Here is a 21,066-nt window from a genome sequence, read left to right as displayed (position 1 = left end):
CCTAACATTTTAAAATCCTTTTGAGGACCCTTTGGGCCAACAATTTAAAGCCAATGTTTCTTTTCAAACATATTATAAATCCGGGGCATTGTGCACCCGAACTACGTCGGTCCTGATCCCCAACTCTTCAGGGGTACGTAGGCAACTTGATTAATTCAGGTTCGGTCAAACCTTGGGATAAAATCCCTTTCAAAATCTTGAAGCTAAATGCTAAACCATCCTTTGAAAAATCCTTAAGCGAACTACGCGGACCTGATGCTCCATTTTTGGGGTACGTAGGTAGTCTGGCTAGACCAGATTCGGTCCAAATCCTTAGAACCTTAGGTATTCAACCCTTTTGAACCCGAGCCCACCTAGAAAGTCCTTCTGGTGAAACAAGTAAAGGTTCGAGGCGAATGAAAAGAAAAACAGAAAGAAAAGAATGAGAGTCTGAAGATCCGCTAGGTTGAAAACCCGAAAGGGCGGCCTAGAGAAAGGTGAAAGTCGTTTTTCTTGCTAAGTCAACAAGCAAAATGATTGACTTATCAGAAGGTAAGGGTAGTGGTATGCTGGATTGAAAACTTGAAGAGACAATCTAGTCAGAGGCAAATACTTCCCATGAAAAGTTGAGTTGAATAGAAGCAGAAGGAGTTCCTCAGTTACGTAGAATTCCCAAGTTTGAGTACAAGCAAAAATTGAGATAAGTAGTCTTTTAGACTGAAAGCTTGGAAAGCAAAAGTTGAGATAAGTGGTCTTTTAGACTGAAAACTTGGAAGACATTAATTTTGACTTCTTCCGAAAAGACAAATCAAGGAGACTGAGAAGCAACCTCTATAGGGCAGGATCCTGGAATCCGAATAGTGTCAGCAAGGCTTACTTTGACACCTTTTTAAACTAGGGGCATTAAAACCGAGCAATCCGAAGGGGTATAACCATGACGGATGTCCTGATGGAGGAAACTAGAGCCTTTTGGCATGGTTTTTGAGACTACTCTAAGAGTGGCTGACCTTACCATTTAAAAAATTATACATTTGATTTAAGAGTGAATCAAAATTTAGTCAAGTCCCTTGAATATTGTAAGTCTTCTTTGAAAGAGTCCTCAGGAGTCTGTTCCTTGTTTATCATTGTTTTCTTTTAGAATCCAAAGTGTTTGGCACTAAAAAGAATGGGTGTACACCTTCCGAAATGTAAAGAAAAATCTAGAGTAGATCCTGGTTTAAGAATCAAGGAAAGGGCAAGAAACATTTGGTCCAAACCTACCAGACACATCAAGCCTCAAGTAATGTTCATCAATGAAAGGAAGAATCTTAGTTCAGCCTTTGTGAAGGTGGTCTTACCATTATACCAAAGAAAGAACCCATGCAAACTCAAATTTTTCCTACTTACCTTGGTTCTGCTTTCTTAAAACCTTGTCATGGAAGCACATCATACTAGGGGCATCTTTTATGACTTGCGTCATAAAAGATATTACACAATGATAACTGGGATATCTATTCTTAGCAAATAGAAACCAGAGAAGCTTGAACATACTCTTTGAGTTGAATTCCCTTGATCAAGTTGTTTCTTTTGGAGTCAAAGTTTCATAAACTTCAATTCCCAGCGGGGTATATAATCTACTCCTGCATCCTTCAAACCTCATTAGAATGCTTTTCATCTGTTAAAGAGAGTCAGCACCTAAAAATCTCATCAATCTACTTGAGTTTTGCTTTCAGCAAAGATCATGCACTCCCATTTATTCTCGGCAGGAGATCGCTATGCTATCAATGAACTCGATATAAGATCGATAAATATTTTTGTGTTGATTTGAGACTCTTTGAGTAGTTAAGGCCCTTTGAGTGTTACAGACTCTTCGGGTAGTTGAGACTCTCTGAGTATAAATGTTTTGATTTGTTTTGAGACTCTTTGAGTAGTTGAGACCCTTTGAGTGTTACAGACTCTTCGGGTAGTTGAGACTCTTTGAGTATAAATGTTTTGTGTTGATTTGAGACTCTTTGAGTAGTTGAGACCCTTTGAGTGTTACAGACTCTTCGGGTAGTTGAGACTCTTTGAGTATAAATGTTTTGTGTTGATTTGAGACTCTTTGAGTAGTTGAGACCCTTCGAGTGTTACAGACTCTTCGGGTAGTTGAGACTCTTTGAGTATAAATGTTTTGTGTTGATTTGAGACTCTTTGAGTAGTTGAGACCCTTCGAGTGTTACAGACTCTTCGGGTAGTTGAGACTCTTTGAGTATAAATGTTTTGTGTTGATTTGAGACTCTTTGAGTAGTTGAGACCCTTCGAGTGTTACAGACTCTTCGGGTAGTTGAGACTCTTTGAGTATAAATGTTTTTGTTGATTTCAGACTCTTTGAGTAGTTGAGACCCTTTGAGTGTTACAGACTCTTCGGGTAGTTGAGACTCCTTGAGTATAAATGTTTTGTGTTGGTTTGAGACTCTTTGAGTAGTTGGGACCCTTTGAGTGTTACAGACTCTTCGGGTAGTTGAGACTCTTTGAGTATAAATAGTTTTTGATGTATTTGAGACTCTTTGAGTAGTTGAGACCCTTTGAGTGTTACAGACTCTTCGGGTAGTTGAGACTCTTTGAGTATAAATAGTTTTTGATGTATTTGAGACTCTTTGAGTAGTTGAGACCCTTTGAGTGTTACAGACTCTTCGGGTAGTTGAGGCTCTTTGAATATAAAAGTTTCTTTGATGTGTTTGAGACTCTTTGAGTAGTTGAGACCCTTTGAGTGTTACAGACTCTTCGGGTAGTTGAGGCTCTTTGAGTATAAAGGTTTCTCTATGTAGTTGAGACTCTTTCGAGTATAAAGGTTTTTCGTGTGCGTTTGAGACTCTTTGAGTAGTTGAGACCCTTTGAGTGTTAGAGACTCTTCGGGTAGTTAGGGCTCTTTGAGTATAAAGATTTCTGTATTGTTTTGAAACTCTCAGAGTGTTACAGACTCTTTGAGTGATTGTTTTGAGACTCTCAGAGTGTTACAGACTCTTTGGGTGATTGTTTTGAAACTCCCAGAGTGTTACCGACTCTTTGAGTGATTGTTTCACATTTGTTCGGGTGATTGATTTATATTTGCATTGATAATGGTCTACATTCTCTAAAAATAATTTCATTGTGTTAGTTTTCTTAAAGCTTTGTTGTTAAAAAGAGTGTGTTTGTGTTTGCTTTAATAGAGCCCTTGCGTATTTGTTTTAGATAGTTGAGTCATGAGTATTAGGGAGAGACTATCTCTTTGAGATGTCTTAGTTGCCGAGTTAAGAGTTAGTGAGAGGCTATCTCTCTATTGTTGGTAGAGTTTTATCTTTGTGAATATCATTTTAAAGCTGAAAAAAACCAAAAATTTGTTTTGCTTTTGGGTCAGTCAAAATGTGTCGTCTGTTCAGCTTTGCCATTCGCGTGTTACACACGCTCTGCCAAAGAGGGGCATCTGTAGACACCCCATTTTGACCGGACCCAAGTTCGCTATGCTTGGCATGTAGACACCCCATTTTGCTCTGCCTTAAGAAATTAGGTTTTTTTTTCCATCGGTTTTCCAATGTCTTTCCTTCCCGCGTCCGTTTGTTACATTTCTAAATATTTTTGGTCGTTTCCGCCATGTTTCGCACTTTTCCGTTAAGTGTTGAGAGAGATTATTCCCAAGAATTCGAGCAAGAGAGAATTTGGATCCGATTGATGGGCCCGTCTTGAGCATTTGTTTAGATTTGGATCAAACAGGGTGGCTCGCGCATTGTTTTAGTGAAAAATGAGTTTTGGACCTACTTCGATCCAACACCTAAAGATGATCATCAAGAGAACGGTCAAGATCTCAGAGAAGTCGTTTTAACAACCAATTTTGTTACGATCATCAGGTTGAGTTACTCGGATCAGCCCATTGAAATGATTTAGGAGGACACAACCTACTTAGGTAGGGGACCCATCAATTGGATGGTCTGGATCGTCATAGAGGAATGATTTAAGGGGGCACAACCAATTTACATTGCGACCCACCATTTGAACGGTCAAGATCATCAATTGTCGCCCATCAAATGGACGGTTCGGATCATCAAATGGGAGTGATTTAAAAATGGGGTAACATATTCACATTTTGATCTATTGGATGGCTTGGATCAGCCCATAGGATTGATTAGCGGAGCACAAATTAAATCACATTGTCGCCCATCAAATGAACGGTTCCGATCATACTTTGGAGTGGGGCATATGATTTTATGCACAATTGGGAATTTGGTCACATATGGGACCCATTTGGATTATCTTTTACCTACTCAAAAGGACTTTAAAAAACATGCATGGGGCCACACACATGTCAAAATTCAATGTCCACAATGGTGGCCACCTACCATGGAATATGTCCACAATGGTGGCCACCTACCATGGAATAAGTCCACAATGGTGGCCACCACCCTCCCATTCCTTTGCTATAAATGGTTCAATGAGGGTGAGTAAGGAAGACAACTCATTTCTCTTCTATCATGTGTTCTAACAAAGTTGCTATGTGGGGTTGAAAAGAAAAAAAAAGAAGAAAAAGAAACAAGAAAAGAAGAAAAAGAAACAAAAAAAAAGAACGAAAAAGAGAAAGAAAGCGGAAGCGATAGCACGGAGGCGGGATTTTCGAGTTTTTCGGCTCTCGGATTCGGCGAGGATTTCGATCACAGGTAGGTACACCGTTCTCGGAATTTTTTTAGAATTATTTGGTATATTTTCGGATTTTTGCATGATTTTTAACAAAGAAAACTAAACGATATACTAAACAGATTCCAAAAATAATGAAATTTCGTGGGAAAATAATATGATAATGATACATTCTACCATGAATTTGTGAGAATTTTTGGATTTTGTTTGGTATATAATTTTATGCTTTCTTTGAAAATCAGCAGATTTTGGGAGAATTGTTACTGACGTCAAATCACAGATACAATTCTCCAAATTTTTACAGTAGTCTTAAATTCTATACTTCTTGCTTCTGTAAAATTTTCAAGTGATTTGGATCTTGTTTCATATGAGCTGTAGTGTTAATTCATAATCTGGTTTGAAATTTGAAAAATTCGAAACTGATAGTAAATAGTTTTCTAAATTCATGAAAATCTCACAGTATGCTATTTTCACTTATCTCTTACTACTGTAGAAATTTCATGGAATTTAGATATCTATTTCTAGTAGTTTATGTGTTATTTTTGCAATCTGGTCAATTAATTTTTAAATCCATATTAAATATGAGTTTAATGTAAAAATCTGTAAAAATCTTCCAGTAAGTTACATCTCATCATATCTTGTTGCTGGAGAAGTTTCAACTCATTTCGAGTTCGTTTGCAACAGCTTCACTTGTAAAATCACTCATATGGTTAAAAATTGGTAAAATCCATTAAAAAATTGAAATTAATTGAAAATCATCTTAAAATCTCTAAAGCGCCTTCATCTTTGTGTGTGTTTGGGAGACCCGCCCGGTCTCATTCTCTCGTTAGTCCTCTTTGTGCGCCGTTTGGTTTTGGAAGAACGCCCTACTCGGCTTGGCTCCATACCCCTACCCTTATGGGTATTGGGTTGCACATTTGTTGCACCCTAGGGCTAGGTAGCTGTCCGGCCCGGCTGGGTGTTTTACCTCTGCCAAATGTGCAAATTCGTGTTTTCTTTTCTCTTAGAGAGTCTTTGACTCATCTATCCTTTAGTTGGTGTTATTGGAGTCTTTGACTCATGTTTCCATTTCTTTTAGAGAGTCTTTGACTCATTCGTTCTTTTGTTGTATTACTAGGAAGTCTTTGACTCATTGGTTCTTCTGTTGGCGTTATTTGGGAGTCTTTGACTCATTCCTCCTCTAAGTTGTAGTATTAGAGAGTCTCTGACTCATTTGTTCCTCTCTTTAGTGTTGTTAGTTCGGAGTTTCTCCTTTAGAGTTGTTGATTACTTCGCTTTGATTAGAGGCTAACTCAGTCTTATTAAAGCTTTGCTTGCTTGGGATCTTGGATCGTTTTCTCTCTTCTTGGGACGCTATCTTTCTTGTTGTGGTTCGTCTCTTTGAGGCGTTAGTTGCTTGTTTGGGGTTTTCCATTTTTGCTTTAGGGCTTTGCCCTAGTTTATGGTTATGCTTGTTTGTTCTCTGTAAGAGTGAATTCATCTAAAGGTCCTGAGCATTGGAAAAGCTTTAAAATCCAAAAACATTAGAAATTTAAAACTCAAAAACATTTGAAAACTTTAAAAAAACCTTAAAAAATCTGAAGTGTGAGTGTTTCTTTTAGAAGCGTAGTTTGAGAGTTCGTTTCGAACTACGTTGGCTTGATCCTCTTCCGAGGTACGTAGTGCAGCTTGGGATTTATATCCCAAGTCCAGCCAAACTTTTTTGTAAATAACTATTTTAAACCTTCTTAAAAAACCTTTAAAATCTTGTTTTCAAAAGATCTTCTTCTAGAGTTAGGAGTTTCTCCTAGATAGAGAGTTTTAGAGTTAGGGTTTTTCTTTTGATAGGTTATTTGATTGTTTGTTTGTTGTGTGCTTGTTTTAGAGTTAGGGGTCTGTCCTAGAGTTATAGGAGCGCCTCCGTCCGGTCAGTCGGCGATCCACATCGCCGAGTGATGACTAGAGTATGATACGCTAGTCCACCCTTGGTTTTCCTTAAGAAATACAGCCTAGTCACACATAGGTTGTAAGAACCACCTGCATTAGCTTAGGGCTAATCTGCATTTAGTTAGGGCATATAGGGTGTCATAAAATCCACAATTCACTGAAATTTAAATAATCGTACAAGAAACTTTAATAACCGGTTCGGTCTTTTAGATCGAGTCTAGGATAGAAGTCTAGGTGTCTTAGGCATCCTAGCTTAGAATAGGCGCGAAGAACTACGTTGCCTTGATTCTCGTGGAGGCGGGGATACGTAGGCTTCTTTGGATGAATACCAGACCATCTGAAGACTCGGGCTAATCACTTTTAAAACTGTTGAAACAATCAAATCACTTAGGATTTTCCATGAAATTAGAATTTTAGGAGAACTTTCACTTAGATTGAATCCAAACCAATTAAGAAATCAAGATACACATTTAGGATTCACATTGAAATTAGATCATAGGATGCATGTCACATAGATAGCACATTAACAAGAGAGTTGAATGAGCCATTAAAAATGAATTTAAAAGAGTTAACTTTTGGAATTGAAGACCGATTATCGGGCAGGAATGGTGCATGTGGTGGATAAATCCCCATACCTTCCATTCTTGTAACCAGGTAGCGAGTCTAGATTTCTGGTTAATTATGGGTCCTAGATCCCACATCTAGGTGGCGACTCTGTCAGTCTCTTTTGTGTGGAATTCGGATTGCCTTAGTGATCCCAAGTTCACATAAAAGACGAATTAAAATCAATAATGAAAGGCACACGCCAATCGCGTGGGTACGAGAGACCAAGGGATAGTGCGCGGCGGCTCGCGCGCCACCACCCCTCTCGCGGGATCGGGTCCCACACTAACCCAAGGATCTACTGCCAAAGAGGAACAAACTCAGGCCCTAAGCCATCCAAAAACCGAGTAATACGGAGCTCATTCTTCTGTTGAGCCAAGACCTTAAGGTCGGTGGACGATGGATGATAAATATCAATCTGCTCACAAAGACCAACAAAATCTGAATAGTACTCAGCGATGGTCTTATCTCCACGCAAGATACAAAAGAAGTCACTGTAAACATCAGTAATCCGTGTGAGATTGTTGCTGCCGAAATAAAGTGTCTCGGCACGCAACCAGACTGCCTGTGATGTATCCAGAAGTAGCATGTGGCTCGCAATCTTTGGTTCCATACTCTGACAGAGAAGAGACTGGAGCTGGGCATCCTCCTGACTCCACTGATCATATCCAGCATCTTTCGGATTCGAAGGATCCGGCGTGAGGAAACGTAACTTGCCCTAACCTCGCAGATAGAGGTGAACAGAACGACTCCAGGCAGGGTAATTAGCACCATCCAATTTAATGGATGTCATAGAGGTCACCGACACCGAAAATGAACCAGAGGAAGAAGCTAATGGCAAGGCCATAATAAACACCAAAACTCAAATGGGATGACGGTGAAGCAGACCAGACAAGACACACCACAACAATCACAGACACCCACAGAAAAGGGCAGCCAAATATAGGCAAGCAAATCACCACGGAGATAAACAATCAGAAGGAAAAACCACAAACATCCGCCGGAAGGACCCGAAAGAACAAGCACGAAGCCTCATACTTGTGCAACTACAACGAAATATAGAGACAAAGCTTAAGTCATTAAGTAGGAATCAAAGAAAAATGTAACAAAGCGGAGCCGCGACCAAAAAGGTGAGAAATGTAACGGGAAGATTTATGGCAGGAACACCCGACGGCTAGAAGAGAAGAACGCTACCCTTATAGGTCAAAGAAGATGGGGAAAGATGTTTAAAAAAAAAGAAAGGAGGGCACGCAGGGGGGCGTACAGGGGGGCAACCTGGGTTTTTCAGGGGGGACGCGCAGGGGGCAACCTGGGATATCAGGGGGGACGCGCAGGGGCAACCTGGGTTTCCCAGGGGGTGTTCAGGGGGGCAACCTGGGTTTTCACGGGGGCGCAGGGGCAAACAGGGAAGAGGTTGGGTTTTCCAAGGGGGCAACCAGGGAAGAGGTTGAGTTTTGTATAGAGAAAAAGGGGAGGAGAAAGAAAGAAAAAAAAAGGAGGAAGAAGGAGTTAGGGCATGGGCATGGACTTCAATGGAGGAAGACAAGAGGTCTTCAATGGAGGTCCCTCGGATCGAGGAACCCTAGGGCTCTGATACCATGTTAACCGAGATATTCGAGAATGAAATGTTGTGTGTTAGCCGTCTTGCCCTAACACACACATATATATTTATTATGAGAAGAATATGAAAAGACTATAATGCCCTTAGGCTACATAAGCTTATTCTAACAGGTAGTTTAGAACTAATTTTGCTATTAACAAATCATCCTATGAATATTTATCTTTTGATTGGTTTGTATAAAGTTAATTCTTGTTAATTGTTAGTTTTCTATTTATTGACTGCAATTTAATTCTCATTATTGCTGCTGCCCATAGAATAATCACGTGTTAACTCAGCCCTAGATAGTTCCTAAAGCCTTTATCCCATCAAGAGTGTAGGAATTTCCCCTGATTAGGTATTGTCCTGCATCAGATATTGCTAGAGATAATAATAGTAGAGTAAGATTTTCTTTCTCCCCTTTCTAAGATGTGAATACTAACATAATGGCTGAAACTAGAGCTATGAGAGATGGTCTTTGCTATTGTGTTGCTTTAGGGATTAATAAAATCTGGATTGAATATCATAGTCCTGTGACTCTTGTCTTTGTCAACATCATCAAAGGTAAAGACAAAACACCTTGTTCCATTCACTATATTCTAAAAGAAATAAGAAATATTCTTTCTGCTATGCATTTTGCTACTACACACATTTTCAGGGAAGATAATCTTGTTGTGGACAGCTTGTCTGATCATGCTTGTGAAACCAACATTAATGCAGTTTATTGGGATTGGGTTAGAGGAGATGTAAGGTGCGATCAAGTATATATCCCTTATATTCGCACAAAATAAATATTGAATGCTTCTTTGTAAAGGGCTTTTATTTTTCCTCTTCTTGTATCTTGATGGGTTAGAGGCAAGGTTCTATGTCCTCCTCTTATAACTATTTGTTTTTCTTATTAATAAATTTAAGGCGCCGCCCCGCGTTCCTAGATAAATTCCAAGTTAAAAAAAAAAAAAAAAAAACTTCAATACCTAGAAAATATATGAGCTACCTCAAATCATTGATTTTAAATTTGCCAATAACGTCTTCAACTTTCTCACCTCAGGAGGTAAATTCCCAATTAACAGGATACCATCTACATAGACAATCAATGCAGTCAATGATATTCCCTCTTTATTAACCATGGTTTTAAATTTCAACCGGAATCTGAAATTTCGGACCTAAATTTTGGATTTCGGTCAATACCAAAATCGAAATCACTAATGCCCGAAACGTTGTGTACTTTCTGGGCCAAATTTTTCAATTTGTCCGAATTTTGTCAGAAATTTATGGAAATTCAACCCAAAAATCTCGATTTTTTAATTAAATAATACTTTCCCAAAATTTCGACAGAAATTTTGTATGAAATAAAATATTTTTTTTAATTATTTCATCGGATTTCGGCTGAAATTTCTGTTTCTGTGAGGACCAAAACGCATTCCGAAACCGAAATTTGAAACCATGTTCTTAACAAAGAGTGCGACCATCGTGGCTCTGGAAGAAGCCCAACTTCACTGCTCAATTAAAGCTATCAAGACACACTCAAAGCCTTTGAACCCATACTATAATTTCTTTAATCCTGAATACATTTCCTTCGCTACTGTTAGAAGGGTGAAGTAATTATGTGCCCGTCTAAGGGTATTTTAGTCTTTCTCATCGTAGAACCCTATATATATATATATATATATATATATATATTAGGAAAAGGTCTCTGAGCTCTAGCTCAGAAACCACCATTCCCATAGTTGTTTGACACATCCAACCCATTCATTTTATAGGGTTATGATTAGGGTTATGGTTATGGTTATGGTTATGGTTAGGGTTATAGGTTATGGTTAGGGTTATGATTTGTGGAGGTTTAGAATGGATGGCTAGAAAATTGTCTTCTATAGATTGAATGGTTAGGATTATGGTAAGCAGATGGTTTGTTAGGAACACCATATCTCTGTGAGGTCCTATAGCATGAATGGGTTGGATGAGTCAAACAACATGGAGATGGTGTATTTATAGAGCTCTAGCTCAGAAACCTCGCCCTCTATGTAAAAGTGTTATATATATATATATATATATATATATATATATATATATATATATATATATATATATATATATATATATATATTCTGTGAGAGGTCTGATTTTGACTCTCACTTCTCTCCATTTGTCTTTCTCATCTCTCTGTCAACTTTTCTCCTCAATCATCAACAGCTATTAAGAACCTTGAATGTTGGGGAAAGCAGCATATAGACTTCTTGATGTTCTCCATTCAATGCTACATTCTTGACATCTCGTACAATGTCCATGAGAAATGTGAAGCCATTGATAAGAACGAACATGCAAATACCAACATATCTCCTTATGTGTACGGAATGCTCGCAATGTCCATACTAAATCTATCCTTCTCGTTTTGAGCTTTTCCATACTTCTTCCCACCTCTGCTACCTCTGTGAAACTGTCACAAGGGCAGATTGATCTTGTCTTGAGTTGGGCAACATGTCACTCTGCCTACTCTCTTCACCTGTGTGCAGTAGTAGACCTAACCCAAAGAGGTGGGAGGAAGGTCTTGATGAAGGATAGGTATCATGGCATTCTCATAATCTTGCTTAATCCAATCTGGAAGTCAAATATTTATGCTTGCTCCAAATCTTTATAAGCTGCTGCATCAATGGAACAAACAGGTTTGCACCGCCGATACAGGTCATAGTCCTCCCATTTGCTCCTCAAGGAAGCATAGTACGCTGCTAAGGGTATGCCCCCCTTCTGAAGATGCGATATGGTATTTGAACCAGGTGAAAAAATTACATTGTCAAGAGTATTCAGTCACATATGGTCCTTTAAAATATTAATATAAAAAAGATTATTTCATTCAGAACGACATGATATGGCTTATTATTTCATACTCAAACACGACCAGCTGTAAACTACCTCCAACCATCCCATGCATCAACATCAAAAGTAGAAAAAATAAGTTTTAAACTTCTATTTGGATACTCTGTTTCTACCAACACCAGCATGAATCAGTCAAGGTTTCAGGTTTTGGTTTCGATATGTGTTTCGGTGGTGAAAGAAATTAAAACATGCCAGATTCAGATGGTAATTTCGATGGAAATCATTTAAAATCACGGAAACGTATGGAAACTGTTAAAGTATAAAAGATTACATAACGCCATCTCCAAGAGCTTATGCTTTTGGAGTAATTGGTTGTTTCACATGGTATCAGAGCAAACGTTCTGGGTTCAAAACTACTTGATATTAAAAATCCATATGTAATGGCCAACCCAAAAGAGGGGCCCACATGTGCCACGTGTAGGCCAAACCCTAAAAAGAGGGGCCACACGTGAGGGGAGTGTTAAAGTATAAAACATTAAACAATGCCATCTCTAACAGCTTCAGCTTTTCGAATAATTGGTTTCACAGAAACAATATGCAAATGATGGACATTTAAGATGAATAGAATAAGCACATACACATTCAAAAACCATCACATAAGCCAACAAAACCAATCATAATGGTTCAACATCGCCTAGTGACATAAATTGCCACGTATGTCTGATAATTCAATACACACCACATGTCATATTTAATTTATATAAATTTTATACATAATGCATGCACCACATTTCACATGCAAGTCATATAAATATAATTATGTAACAGATATTGAAACATACTTACACTTATGGTTTTGGTTTCAGTACGCATTTCAATTTCAGTATGTGTTTCATTAGGGATGAAAACAGAAACATTTCGGTTGCTTAGTGTCAGTTTCGATGGAAATTTAAAAGCATGGTATTAGTAGCTATGCATTTAGATTTTGGGCTTACTATGCCGGTTAAGAGCAAAAACTATATAAAACAAAACACTTCCCAAATTATTCCGAAAAGTAATTATAATGAAATGAAATTCTGAAATATCCTTGTCATTTTTCACTCAACAATACTATTAAGCCACACAAAATTGTTAACTTGATGAACTGACTATTTTAATAGGAAATAAGAAGACAACCTGGTATATCCACGAGCTGAAACTTTGATAAACTTCATCAACTAGAGGCCCTCGGACGATTTTCAAGGGCACCTGTATTCAAATGCAATTGTATTAACTAATAATTAAACCATAAATAGTAAATAGAACATTGCCTTTTGTGATTTTATCCTTTAATTAGATTTCAGTAATTTGGGATGTCCATGAAGTATAATAAAATGATTTACCGATCTTGAAGCAACTATAGGAGGGGAGCCATTTGGCCGGAATATATATGCTCCAGAGGTCTTGGAAAATTAACAAATACACAAAAACGTTAGAACAACTAGATGAAGTTAGAACACGGTTTAGCTCTAAGCATGGGAGTTACGTACTTGTCCGTCCTGGCTATCGCCAGCACTTGAACCATACCACAAATAGCTTTGTTGTATAGGTATATCCACCTGATGCATTGCAATGGTCAGTGTGAAAAACATTTCATCTTAAATTCTGAAGTTCTTCCATATTGATTATTAGCACATGCATTTGAACTCAAATATGCTCAGAAATTTACTAAGAGTAATCTAATTAAATAAGAAACAATACCATTCAAAAAAGAAAAATTGAACACGAAACAAGTCGATGTCAAAAAATAGCTCTTGTGGAAATTACTTGAGTTTAGTTTCATTAATCTAGGACCATTTCAAAATAAAAATCATTAATCAAGGGAAATGATATCAGCACAACCATATTTTGGGATTTTCACAAATCAACTTGTCTTTTAGTATTTAAAGAGCTGTCAAAAGGTTATTACATTTCCTAAAAACCTCTCACTAGCCAATTAAAGAAGAAAAGATAGCTTGGTTTGTGCAAATATCAAAATATTGTTGTGCTGATAACATTTCCCATAATCAATAGTAAAGTGTATTCAAGCATTCTTGTACAATGTATATCAAATTAGTTATGTTCACACATCCTTCGTAACATATTTAAACCAAAAGGTTAGAAAACAGTGGATTCATCATCTCCGCACATTCTTTATAATCTTCCTTGAGCCGAAGGGTCAAGAATAACATTGAGCATATTTCCAAAATCCTGTTTCTTTGTTTTACATGGAATCAGATATAGGATCTGGATGTCAAAAATAGTAGTTCAATGAAGTAGGATTGTAACTGACAAAGAAATCAAAGGTTCAAGGTGTATTATCAATTGCCACTCTCTTTAAGGTGATACTTTCCACCAGAAAGATAAAACTATGGTTTGAGAAACAGTTTTGGCATGTCCACCTCCAGGAGATAATGAGTTTAATCCTCAATAGTGATTATGCACTTTGGTTTGGAAATACGAAGAGAGGCCACCAAATGAAAGATCAGACATAAATACTAGAAAAGGAAGGGGCTTTAATTCAAAGTTAGAGAGGAGAAATGTCTTATCCATGTTCTACTATAAATCTTTTTTTATAGACTTGGAATAACCCCTTCAAGCGGCTGTACAAACAGTCCACAACCCTTCCCTTTTCCTTTTGTTTTTTTTAATTTCAAATTTTTAGACTTGTCTTTACTCAAGAAACATGTTTAAACTTTTTGTTAAACAACCAGTTACTCCAAAAGCTTAAGCTGATGGAGAAGGTGTTATACTTTAACACTCCCCCCTCACGTGCGGCCCCTCTTTCTTGGGGTCGGCCTACACGCGGCACATGTGGCCCCAATTTGGGTTTGACAATTGCATGTGGATTTTTTACAGCAAGGAGGTCTGAACTGGGGACCTTTGCTCTGATACCATGTGAAACAACCAGTAACTCCAAAAGCTTAAGCTGTTGGAGAAGGTGTTATTTATTCTTTTGTACATTAACACTTTTCAATTATGATTATACTTACATTTTGACATTAACTAACGAACCGTATACTAGAGAATTTGTTTGGTTATTAAGGGTAATTTTGTAATTACAAATTTACAACTGGTAGCATATAACCCTTGTATTATTAAGTTTTGGTTAATGATAATACACACTATGCAAATTATGTCTCTACTCTCATTGCCTTCTTTTCTTCCTCTTCTTCTTCATCAATTTTATATAGGATCAAAGAGGGTTTATAATCTCTATAATGAATCTAAAACCTAAGTCCTTAATCCTCTTCTCCATATCTCACCTTTTTTAAAAATTCTCTTCTTCCTTTTCTTTTCAATCGAAAATCTAGACACACTTCCTCTCCATTTAAAATTCAGAAAAACCTTGGATCTTCTATTCTCTCAAATCGAGAACCCTATATCTACTTCTTTCCCACTCAAAAAGCCAAAACCCAATTTCACCGCATTCTTCATCCTTTTCTTATCTCATCATCTTCCAGCGTATTCCTATTCTCTCCTAGCTTGTTACCATAAGCTTACCAATGACAATTATCTTCAAATGAAGGGTTAGATCCTTCCCATTGCTCATCCTTGGGGCATCTTTCCTCTGCTTGACGGATTCACTATTCCACTGATATCTATGACAAGAAATAAGCTGAAACCAAGTAACCGCAATGATATAAAAATCCTGAGGTCATAGATGAGGCCATGGATGTAGTCTTGGCCAAGGGAACGGTTGTAGTTCTCGACCTGGTTACTATCCTCCTTGTCATGGACAAGGAGGCCCTCAAAGTAGGCTGACCTTGCGTAGCACCACAGTACTCCCGCCCAGTCACCTTAATACCCGCGTGCTTCTGGGTATATCGATTCCTACTATGGGGGACCGCCAATATCTGTCATCTATAAGATGTGGTTGTAATAACCATAACCCTTACCTGCTACAATTTCTACGATTCTCAGTACCAGCATTTCCCACTAATGGCCCTTACAAATCAGATGGGCTCTCTCTCTCTCTCTCTCTCTCTCTCTCTCTCTCTCTCTCTCTCTCTCTCTCTCTCTCTCTCTCTCTCTCTCTCTCTCTCTCTCTCTCTCCATCAAAAGCTTCATGGGTTGTTGATTCAGGTGCCATCCAAATCTGCCAGGTAAAATGTCTTACCCATTCCTTATTCTGGTTTCTCGCGTATTGTTCTAGGTGATGGTCTTCTTTACCCAATAGATACATTTGTACATTGTCCATTCCTTACTTTTTCAAGTCCATTCCTTCCTTTTTAAAGTATTTTTATGTTCCTGAGGTGTAAGTTATTCCTAGTTGCCAGGTGAAAATGGTTTCTCCTGTAAAGTTCACAAAATGCAGATTCGCATATTTTATTCAGATTCATTTAACCAATTATCGTATTTACAAGCAAATGTGATATTTTGAGTATGTTCATTCTTCATACAAGAAAAGTGCTTAATAGGCTAAAACTTAAAGTCTGCTTTCCACGTGGGGGGACAAATGGCACCCACTCCTCCATGTTGCTTCATGGAATAGAGGTTTTCAGATCTGTTTATATCTTACTAGGAGCGAGGGTTATATTTTACATGCGTTTCTTTCTTAGCTCTAAGCCTGGAGGGCATGTTAGTTCATGATCGCATACTTTAGACTATTGAGGTTGTCTTGGACACCTCAAGATTCGAGTCGTATCACCAGCATATACTATCTTAGTTTCAGCTTAAATCAATCACAACTCTCATAACACGAACAGAAAGCCTTACCATCCAAATCGGTTGGGCTGTCACTGGATGGATTGGAAATTTCTTAATATTCATATGACCCATTAATGAGCTGATAATGCCACTAAAGCACCTCAAAAGAATAGGAGAAAAAACATTGAATCAAATCTCAGCCCTTGAATGATTTCATAAATAGAAAAAGAGCATTCATAAGTTAAATAGAAATCCTCCAAAGTAAACACTGTGAATAATTAAGAGAACAAAACATAACTCACCCCTGTTCTATAATTGGTAATGCGTTTTAGTTGTCCGGATGTTGATGAAAAGGACATCTTAAAATCCCCAGGACCAACCTCAAATGTCTCATTTTGTGGAGAATCCATAACCGAGAGATACCCACTTCTGCCCGTTCCTATATCATTTAGCATAGAGCATTAGAAATAAAATTACATAAAAGTCAAATAAGTGAACTAAAGTGAATCTTGTAATACGCATGGTGATTTTATTCGATAAAGTGTACTTTTTTAGAAAATATTATATAACAAAGGAATAGAAAATAAAAATAATGAACAAAAGGAATATATTGAGTAATAAAAAATAACAATATTAAACATATGAAATATATTGAGTATCCACCTTTCCCACCAGTGTTGGAAATAAAGTAAGTGCTCCATCCAAATGGAGGCACAGACACTGGAAATAAAATCCAATATTTTGGGACTGCATTTGATGACACTCCCAGATAGGCCTGAGTATAGAAGTTTCTTAAATTGCTTGTAACATTATCCACAACCACATACTGTCCCTCAATTGCATTGCCACTAGAATCTCGTACAACAAGATTATCATCATTGACCTAATAGAAAGAGCACCGCTCAGAAAAGACCATATATTAAATAAACTGGAACATGGAGTAAATAAACAATTAAGTTTCGTGTCAAACAAGAATAGGAGTCCAATGTCCTGTAAAGAGTGACTATATAGATATGGAACAAAAGATGAGCTATCATTTAGTATCCAATTGTTAGACAAACATGTAAATTTTCAAGATAAAAAAATTTGGAACCTGATCAAGGCCTATAATATTGAATAAAAAATAGCCAAGTTCTAGAGTCATGGTTTGAAGCAAGATATGACATATTAAATAATAATGAAAAAACAAGTTCATGATATACTTCATACTGCTTTCCACGCATGAGTAAGAATGCCACAGAAAGTTACAAGGAGTAAATTTTTTTTTATCACAATGTAAAATCATAGTCACCCCGAGGCATATATATAGCACTCTAAAACCATTGCCTTAGATGATGCCAGCTGAATAAGTTTGAGAGACTATTTTCATTGGGCTTATGAGGTTAAGGTTTCTATGCGTAATGCATGGCACACGTTATTGCATGTGGGATGCTGCATATGGGACGTGCCCATTGTTTTGAAAATATTATTCAAATCTCACAACTCAAATTAAATCTTATGGATTTCGATTTGAATCCTATGATTGAAACGTAATTTGTATGAATCTCAGGATTTTCAATTAAATCTTACGGTTCGACCATAAATTGTATGATTCATAAGATTTATCTTAATTAAGTACTGTATAAAAGAAAATATGACTTTTTTAAAGACCCCCTTTTTCTTATGTGGTAGAAGCGGCCTTCGAAAACCCTCTCATGAGAAGGAAGAAGACGAGCAAGGAGGAGTTACAAACAAACTAAACCAGTTTGAACCAGTCATGCACGGTGCATGTGCTTGAGGGCATTGCTTACATCGAGGGTGACTTTTAATTAAATCTTACGGTTCGCCCATAAATCGTATGATTCGTAAGATTTATCCTAATTAAGTATTGTATAACAGAAAACATGACTTTTTTAAAGACCCCAATTTTCTTATGTGGTAGAAGCGGCCTTCGAAAACCCTCTCATGCTAAGGAAGAAGACGAGGAAGGAAGAGTTACAAACAAACTAAACCAGTTTGAACTAGTCATGCATGGTGCATGTGCCTGAAGGCATTGTTTACATCGAGAGGGTGATGATCATGGTTTTAAATTTCCCCGAAACGACCAAAATGTTTCAATTTCCATCCCCACCGAAACAAAATCTACATGATTTCTTTTTCACGTCATTATTTCCATGAAATTTTGACCGAAATTACTGAAATTCAACCAAAAATCCCAAAATTCAACCGAAATTTGACCAAAATGGTTAGAACAACAGAAAATGGAAAGATGCTATTATTTACATTTCATTTCATTTCATTACATTAATGTAGAGAGTGATGTTTCGTAGGCGATATCATTTAACTACACAAAAAAGCAATTGTATCTTACGCATGGGATGTCAGATCGACATGGGACCAATAATACCTCGTAACTCTATGTGGTATTGACAAAGAGTTGGGGTCCTTAGAGGGGGAACTGGTCATTGTACTTTCTTATACTTCATTACATTGTACTTCTTTATTGACTTTATTGTTCTAGACAAGCGCGACAACGTATGTCACTAGGTGTTCGATGTGATTAAGCCATTATGGATGGTTTTGTTGCCTATTTGATGGTTTCTAAGTATGTATTTGTGTTTATTCTTGAATTTCCCAAAGTTTCATCTTAAAATTTCATCATTAGCATATGTTTTTTTAAAGATTAAAAATTTCCATCATTTGCATATGTTTCCATACTTTTCCGTGATTTTACAAGATTTCCACAGAAATTATCACCGAAACCAAAATGTTTTCGTTTCTGTGCCGACCGAAACTCAAATTTAAGACCTAGGTGATGATTATAATGTGGAAAACATCGAAAATTTAACATTTTTTTACTTGATATCCACACACACACAAATGAGTGGGTGATTAAAGTGGCACCTTTATTAAAGAGGCCCATAGATTCAAGAACAATTTTTGAGACAATAGCATGATACAGAAATTTTGACATTGAGTTTATAGAAAATTTCACTTTCAATCATTGGTTCTGACATGATACATTGTGATATGTAAACAACATCAAATATGCTTCCTAAGCTATTTTACAAGAAAAAGGTTGAATTGTTGAATATTTCTAGCAAGCAAAGGCCGTGAATCAGAATCTCACCAACTAAACAAAAGCATCATACTCACTGGAATCTTGATGATGTCACTACGGAGCCATCCAAGAGAATTGTACGCCACTACAACCTGAAAATTTTAGCCCATAACATAATATCCTTAAATCCACATTTTAATACAAGATATAAACAATAGAAAGACTTACTAAGCTTTTCCCTTCTGGAATTTCTTCTTCAGTTGGTGGGCAGTAGCTGATGTTGAGCAAATGACACTACAAATAACAAAAAATTCCCCTACAAAATGTTAGATAAGAGAGACTAATAGACTAAATCATGACTAAGAACGACGGATGTTCAAACATTAGCATCTTTTAAAAGAAACATACAACTCTCTAGGACCTACTTGAGGTGATAAAAGTGGCTACCATAAGACCCTGCATGTTTTGTAATATATTTGAGAAAACTTGTACTCAATTTTTCATCGTTGCACGACACAACAATTCAATTGTGCTTTTATGGTGTGTTCAATACTTTGCTGATTTTATTTTTTTCTCCTTCTGCTTGATTTGATGAGTGTAGCACTATTATTACCACCTAGGTGCTTTCTCATAGCCATGTGGCTCACAAAGCATTTGTATTAAGACGAGGAACTACCGTTGTGATTCTAGCTATGTATGTGGATGACATGTAGTTATTGTGCATGACCAAAGGAAAATTGATCAATTAAGAGGTATTTGCAAAAGCATGTACAAACTAAAAGATTTGGGGCCATTGCACTACTTGGTATTGAAATTACACGGTCGACGATTGGTATCAGTTTAACACAGACGAAGCATGTAACTGACAAAAGAGACAAGGATACTAGGTGTTAAACCTATTGACGCCCCTATGGACCCTAATATCTAATTGTTGAAGGATATGGGAGATCGACCCTAGTAGATATCGCCATGTTGTTGTAAGGCTTATTTACTCAACAATATACGTTCAGATATTTTTTTTCTTATTTGTAGTAAGCCTGATGCAGTCCGACAGATTCTAGGCATTGTTTGTCGATTACGGTAGATGTTCGTCGACTTCGGTAGACGTTCGTCGACTTCGGTAGACGTTCGTCGACATCTATGGGGACCAAGGTCCGTATTCCGTAGTAAGTTTGACAGAAGTAGGAAGATTGATTTCTTGTATGCACCCGCATAACCCATATATCTAGAAAATGTCAATGTATGTTCCAATACTAAGATGAATATGTAGAAAAGTAAAAAATGGCACAATCATCACCTATAACAACAGCTTTCAAAACATGTAAAATATCTATGTTTAGAATGAACCTTATTGTTCTAGACATGTGCGACAATGCCTGTTAGTAGATTTTTTTTTTCTTTTGAAATTAACCTTATCTATGTTTCTTTACATCTAGCTGGTGCAGGGCCAGCCTCGGTTGACTGAAAGGGAAATGAGAACCCGAACAAAAGGAATCTTTACAACCGGCGAGAAGGTCTCTGTATAATCAACTCCAAAGGTTTGAGTGTAACCTTTGGCAACCAAACGCGACTTCAGGCGCTCAACAGTCCCGTCGGGTAAGTATTTGACGGTTAGACCCAACAACAACCCACTTGCCAAGCCCCAGGAAAAAGCAGAACCAAGTCCCAAGTCTGATTAGCCTGAAGGGCAGCCATCTCATTATCTATAGCCTCACGCCAACCGGGATGATCAAGGGCTGCTGGCAATGACTGCGGCAAAGAGACAGAAGACAAAGAAGACACAAAACTACGAAATATAAGGGTGAGAGAATCATATGAA

The 21,066-nt window shown here is 37.4% G+C and overlaps 1 protein-coding gene across 1 annotated transcript in view; it reads right to left on the bottom strand.

The window, feature by feature from the left end:
• The window catches only part of LOC143886486 (alpha-mannosidase-like), a 98,863-nt gene that overhangs the window by 44,198 nt on the left and 33,599 nt on the right, over window positions 1-21,066 (bottom strand). The window contains exons 13-19 of the mRNA XM_077390473.1: window positions 19,476-19,541; window positions 19,343-19,399; window positions 16,871-17,090; window positions 16,510-16,646; window positions 13,069-13,137; window positions 12,922-12,981; window positions 12,716-12,787 (exon numbers count right to left, since the gene is read on the bottom strand). Of these exons, the coding sequence (XP_077246588.1) occupies window positions 12,716-12,787; window positions 12,922-12,981; window positions 13,069-13,137; window positions 16,510-16,646; window positions 16,871-17,090; window positions 19,343-19,399; window positions 19,476-19,541 (681 nt within the window). The remainder of the gene's footprint in view (window positions 1-12,715; window positions 12,788-12,921; window positions 12,982-13,068; window positions 13,138-16,509; window positions 16,647-16,870; window positions 17,091-19,342; window positions 19,400-19,475; window positions 19,542-21,066) is intronic.

Source organism: Tasmannia lanceolata, unplaced genomic scaffold (genome assembly GCF_043159265.1).
Source record: "Tasmannia lanceolata isolate RefF3 unplaced genomic scaffold, GAP_Taslan_0.1 ptg000011l, whole genome shotgun sequence".
Classification (NCBI taxonomy): Eukaryota; Viridiplantae; Streptophyta; class Magnoliopsida; order Canellales; family Winteraceae; genus Tasmannia; species Tasmannia lanceolata.
This window is presented reverse-complemented; position numbering and strand designations above follow the sequence as displayed.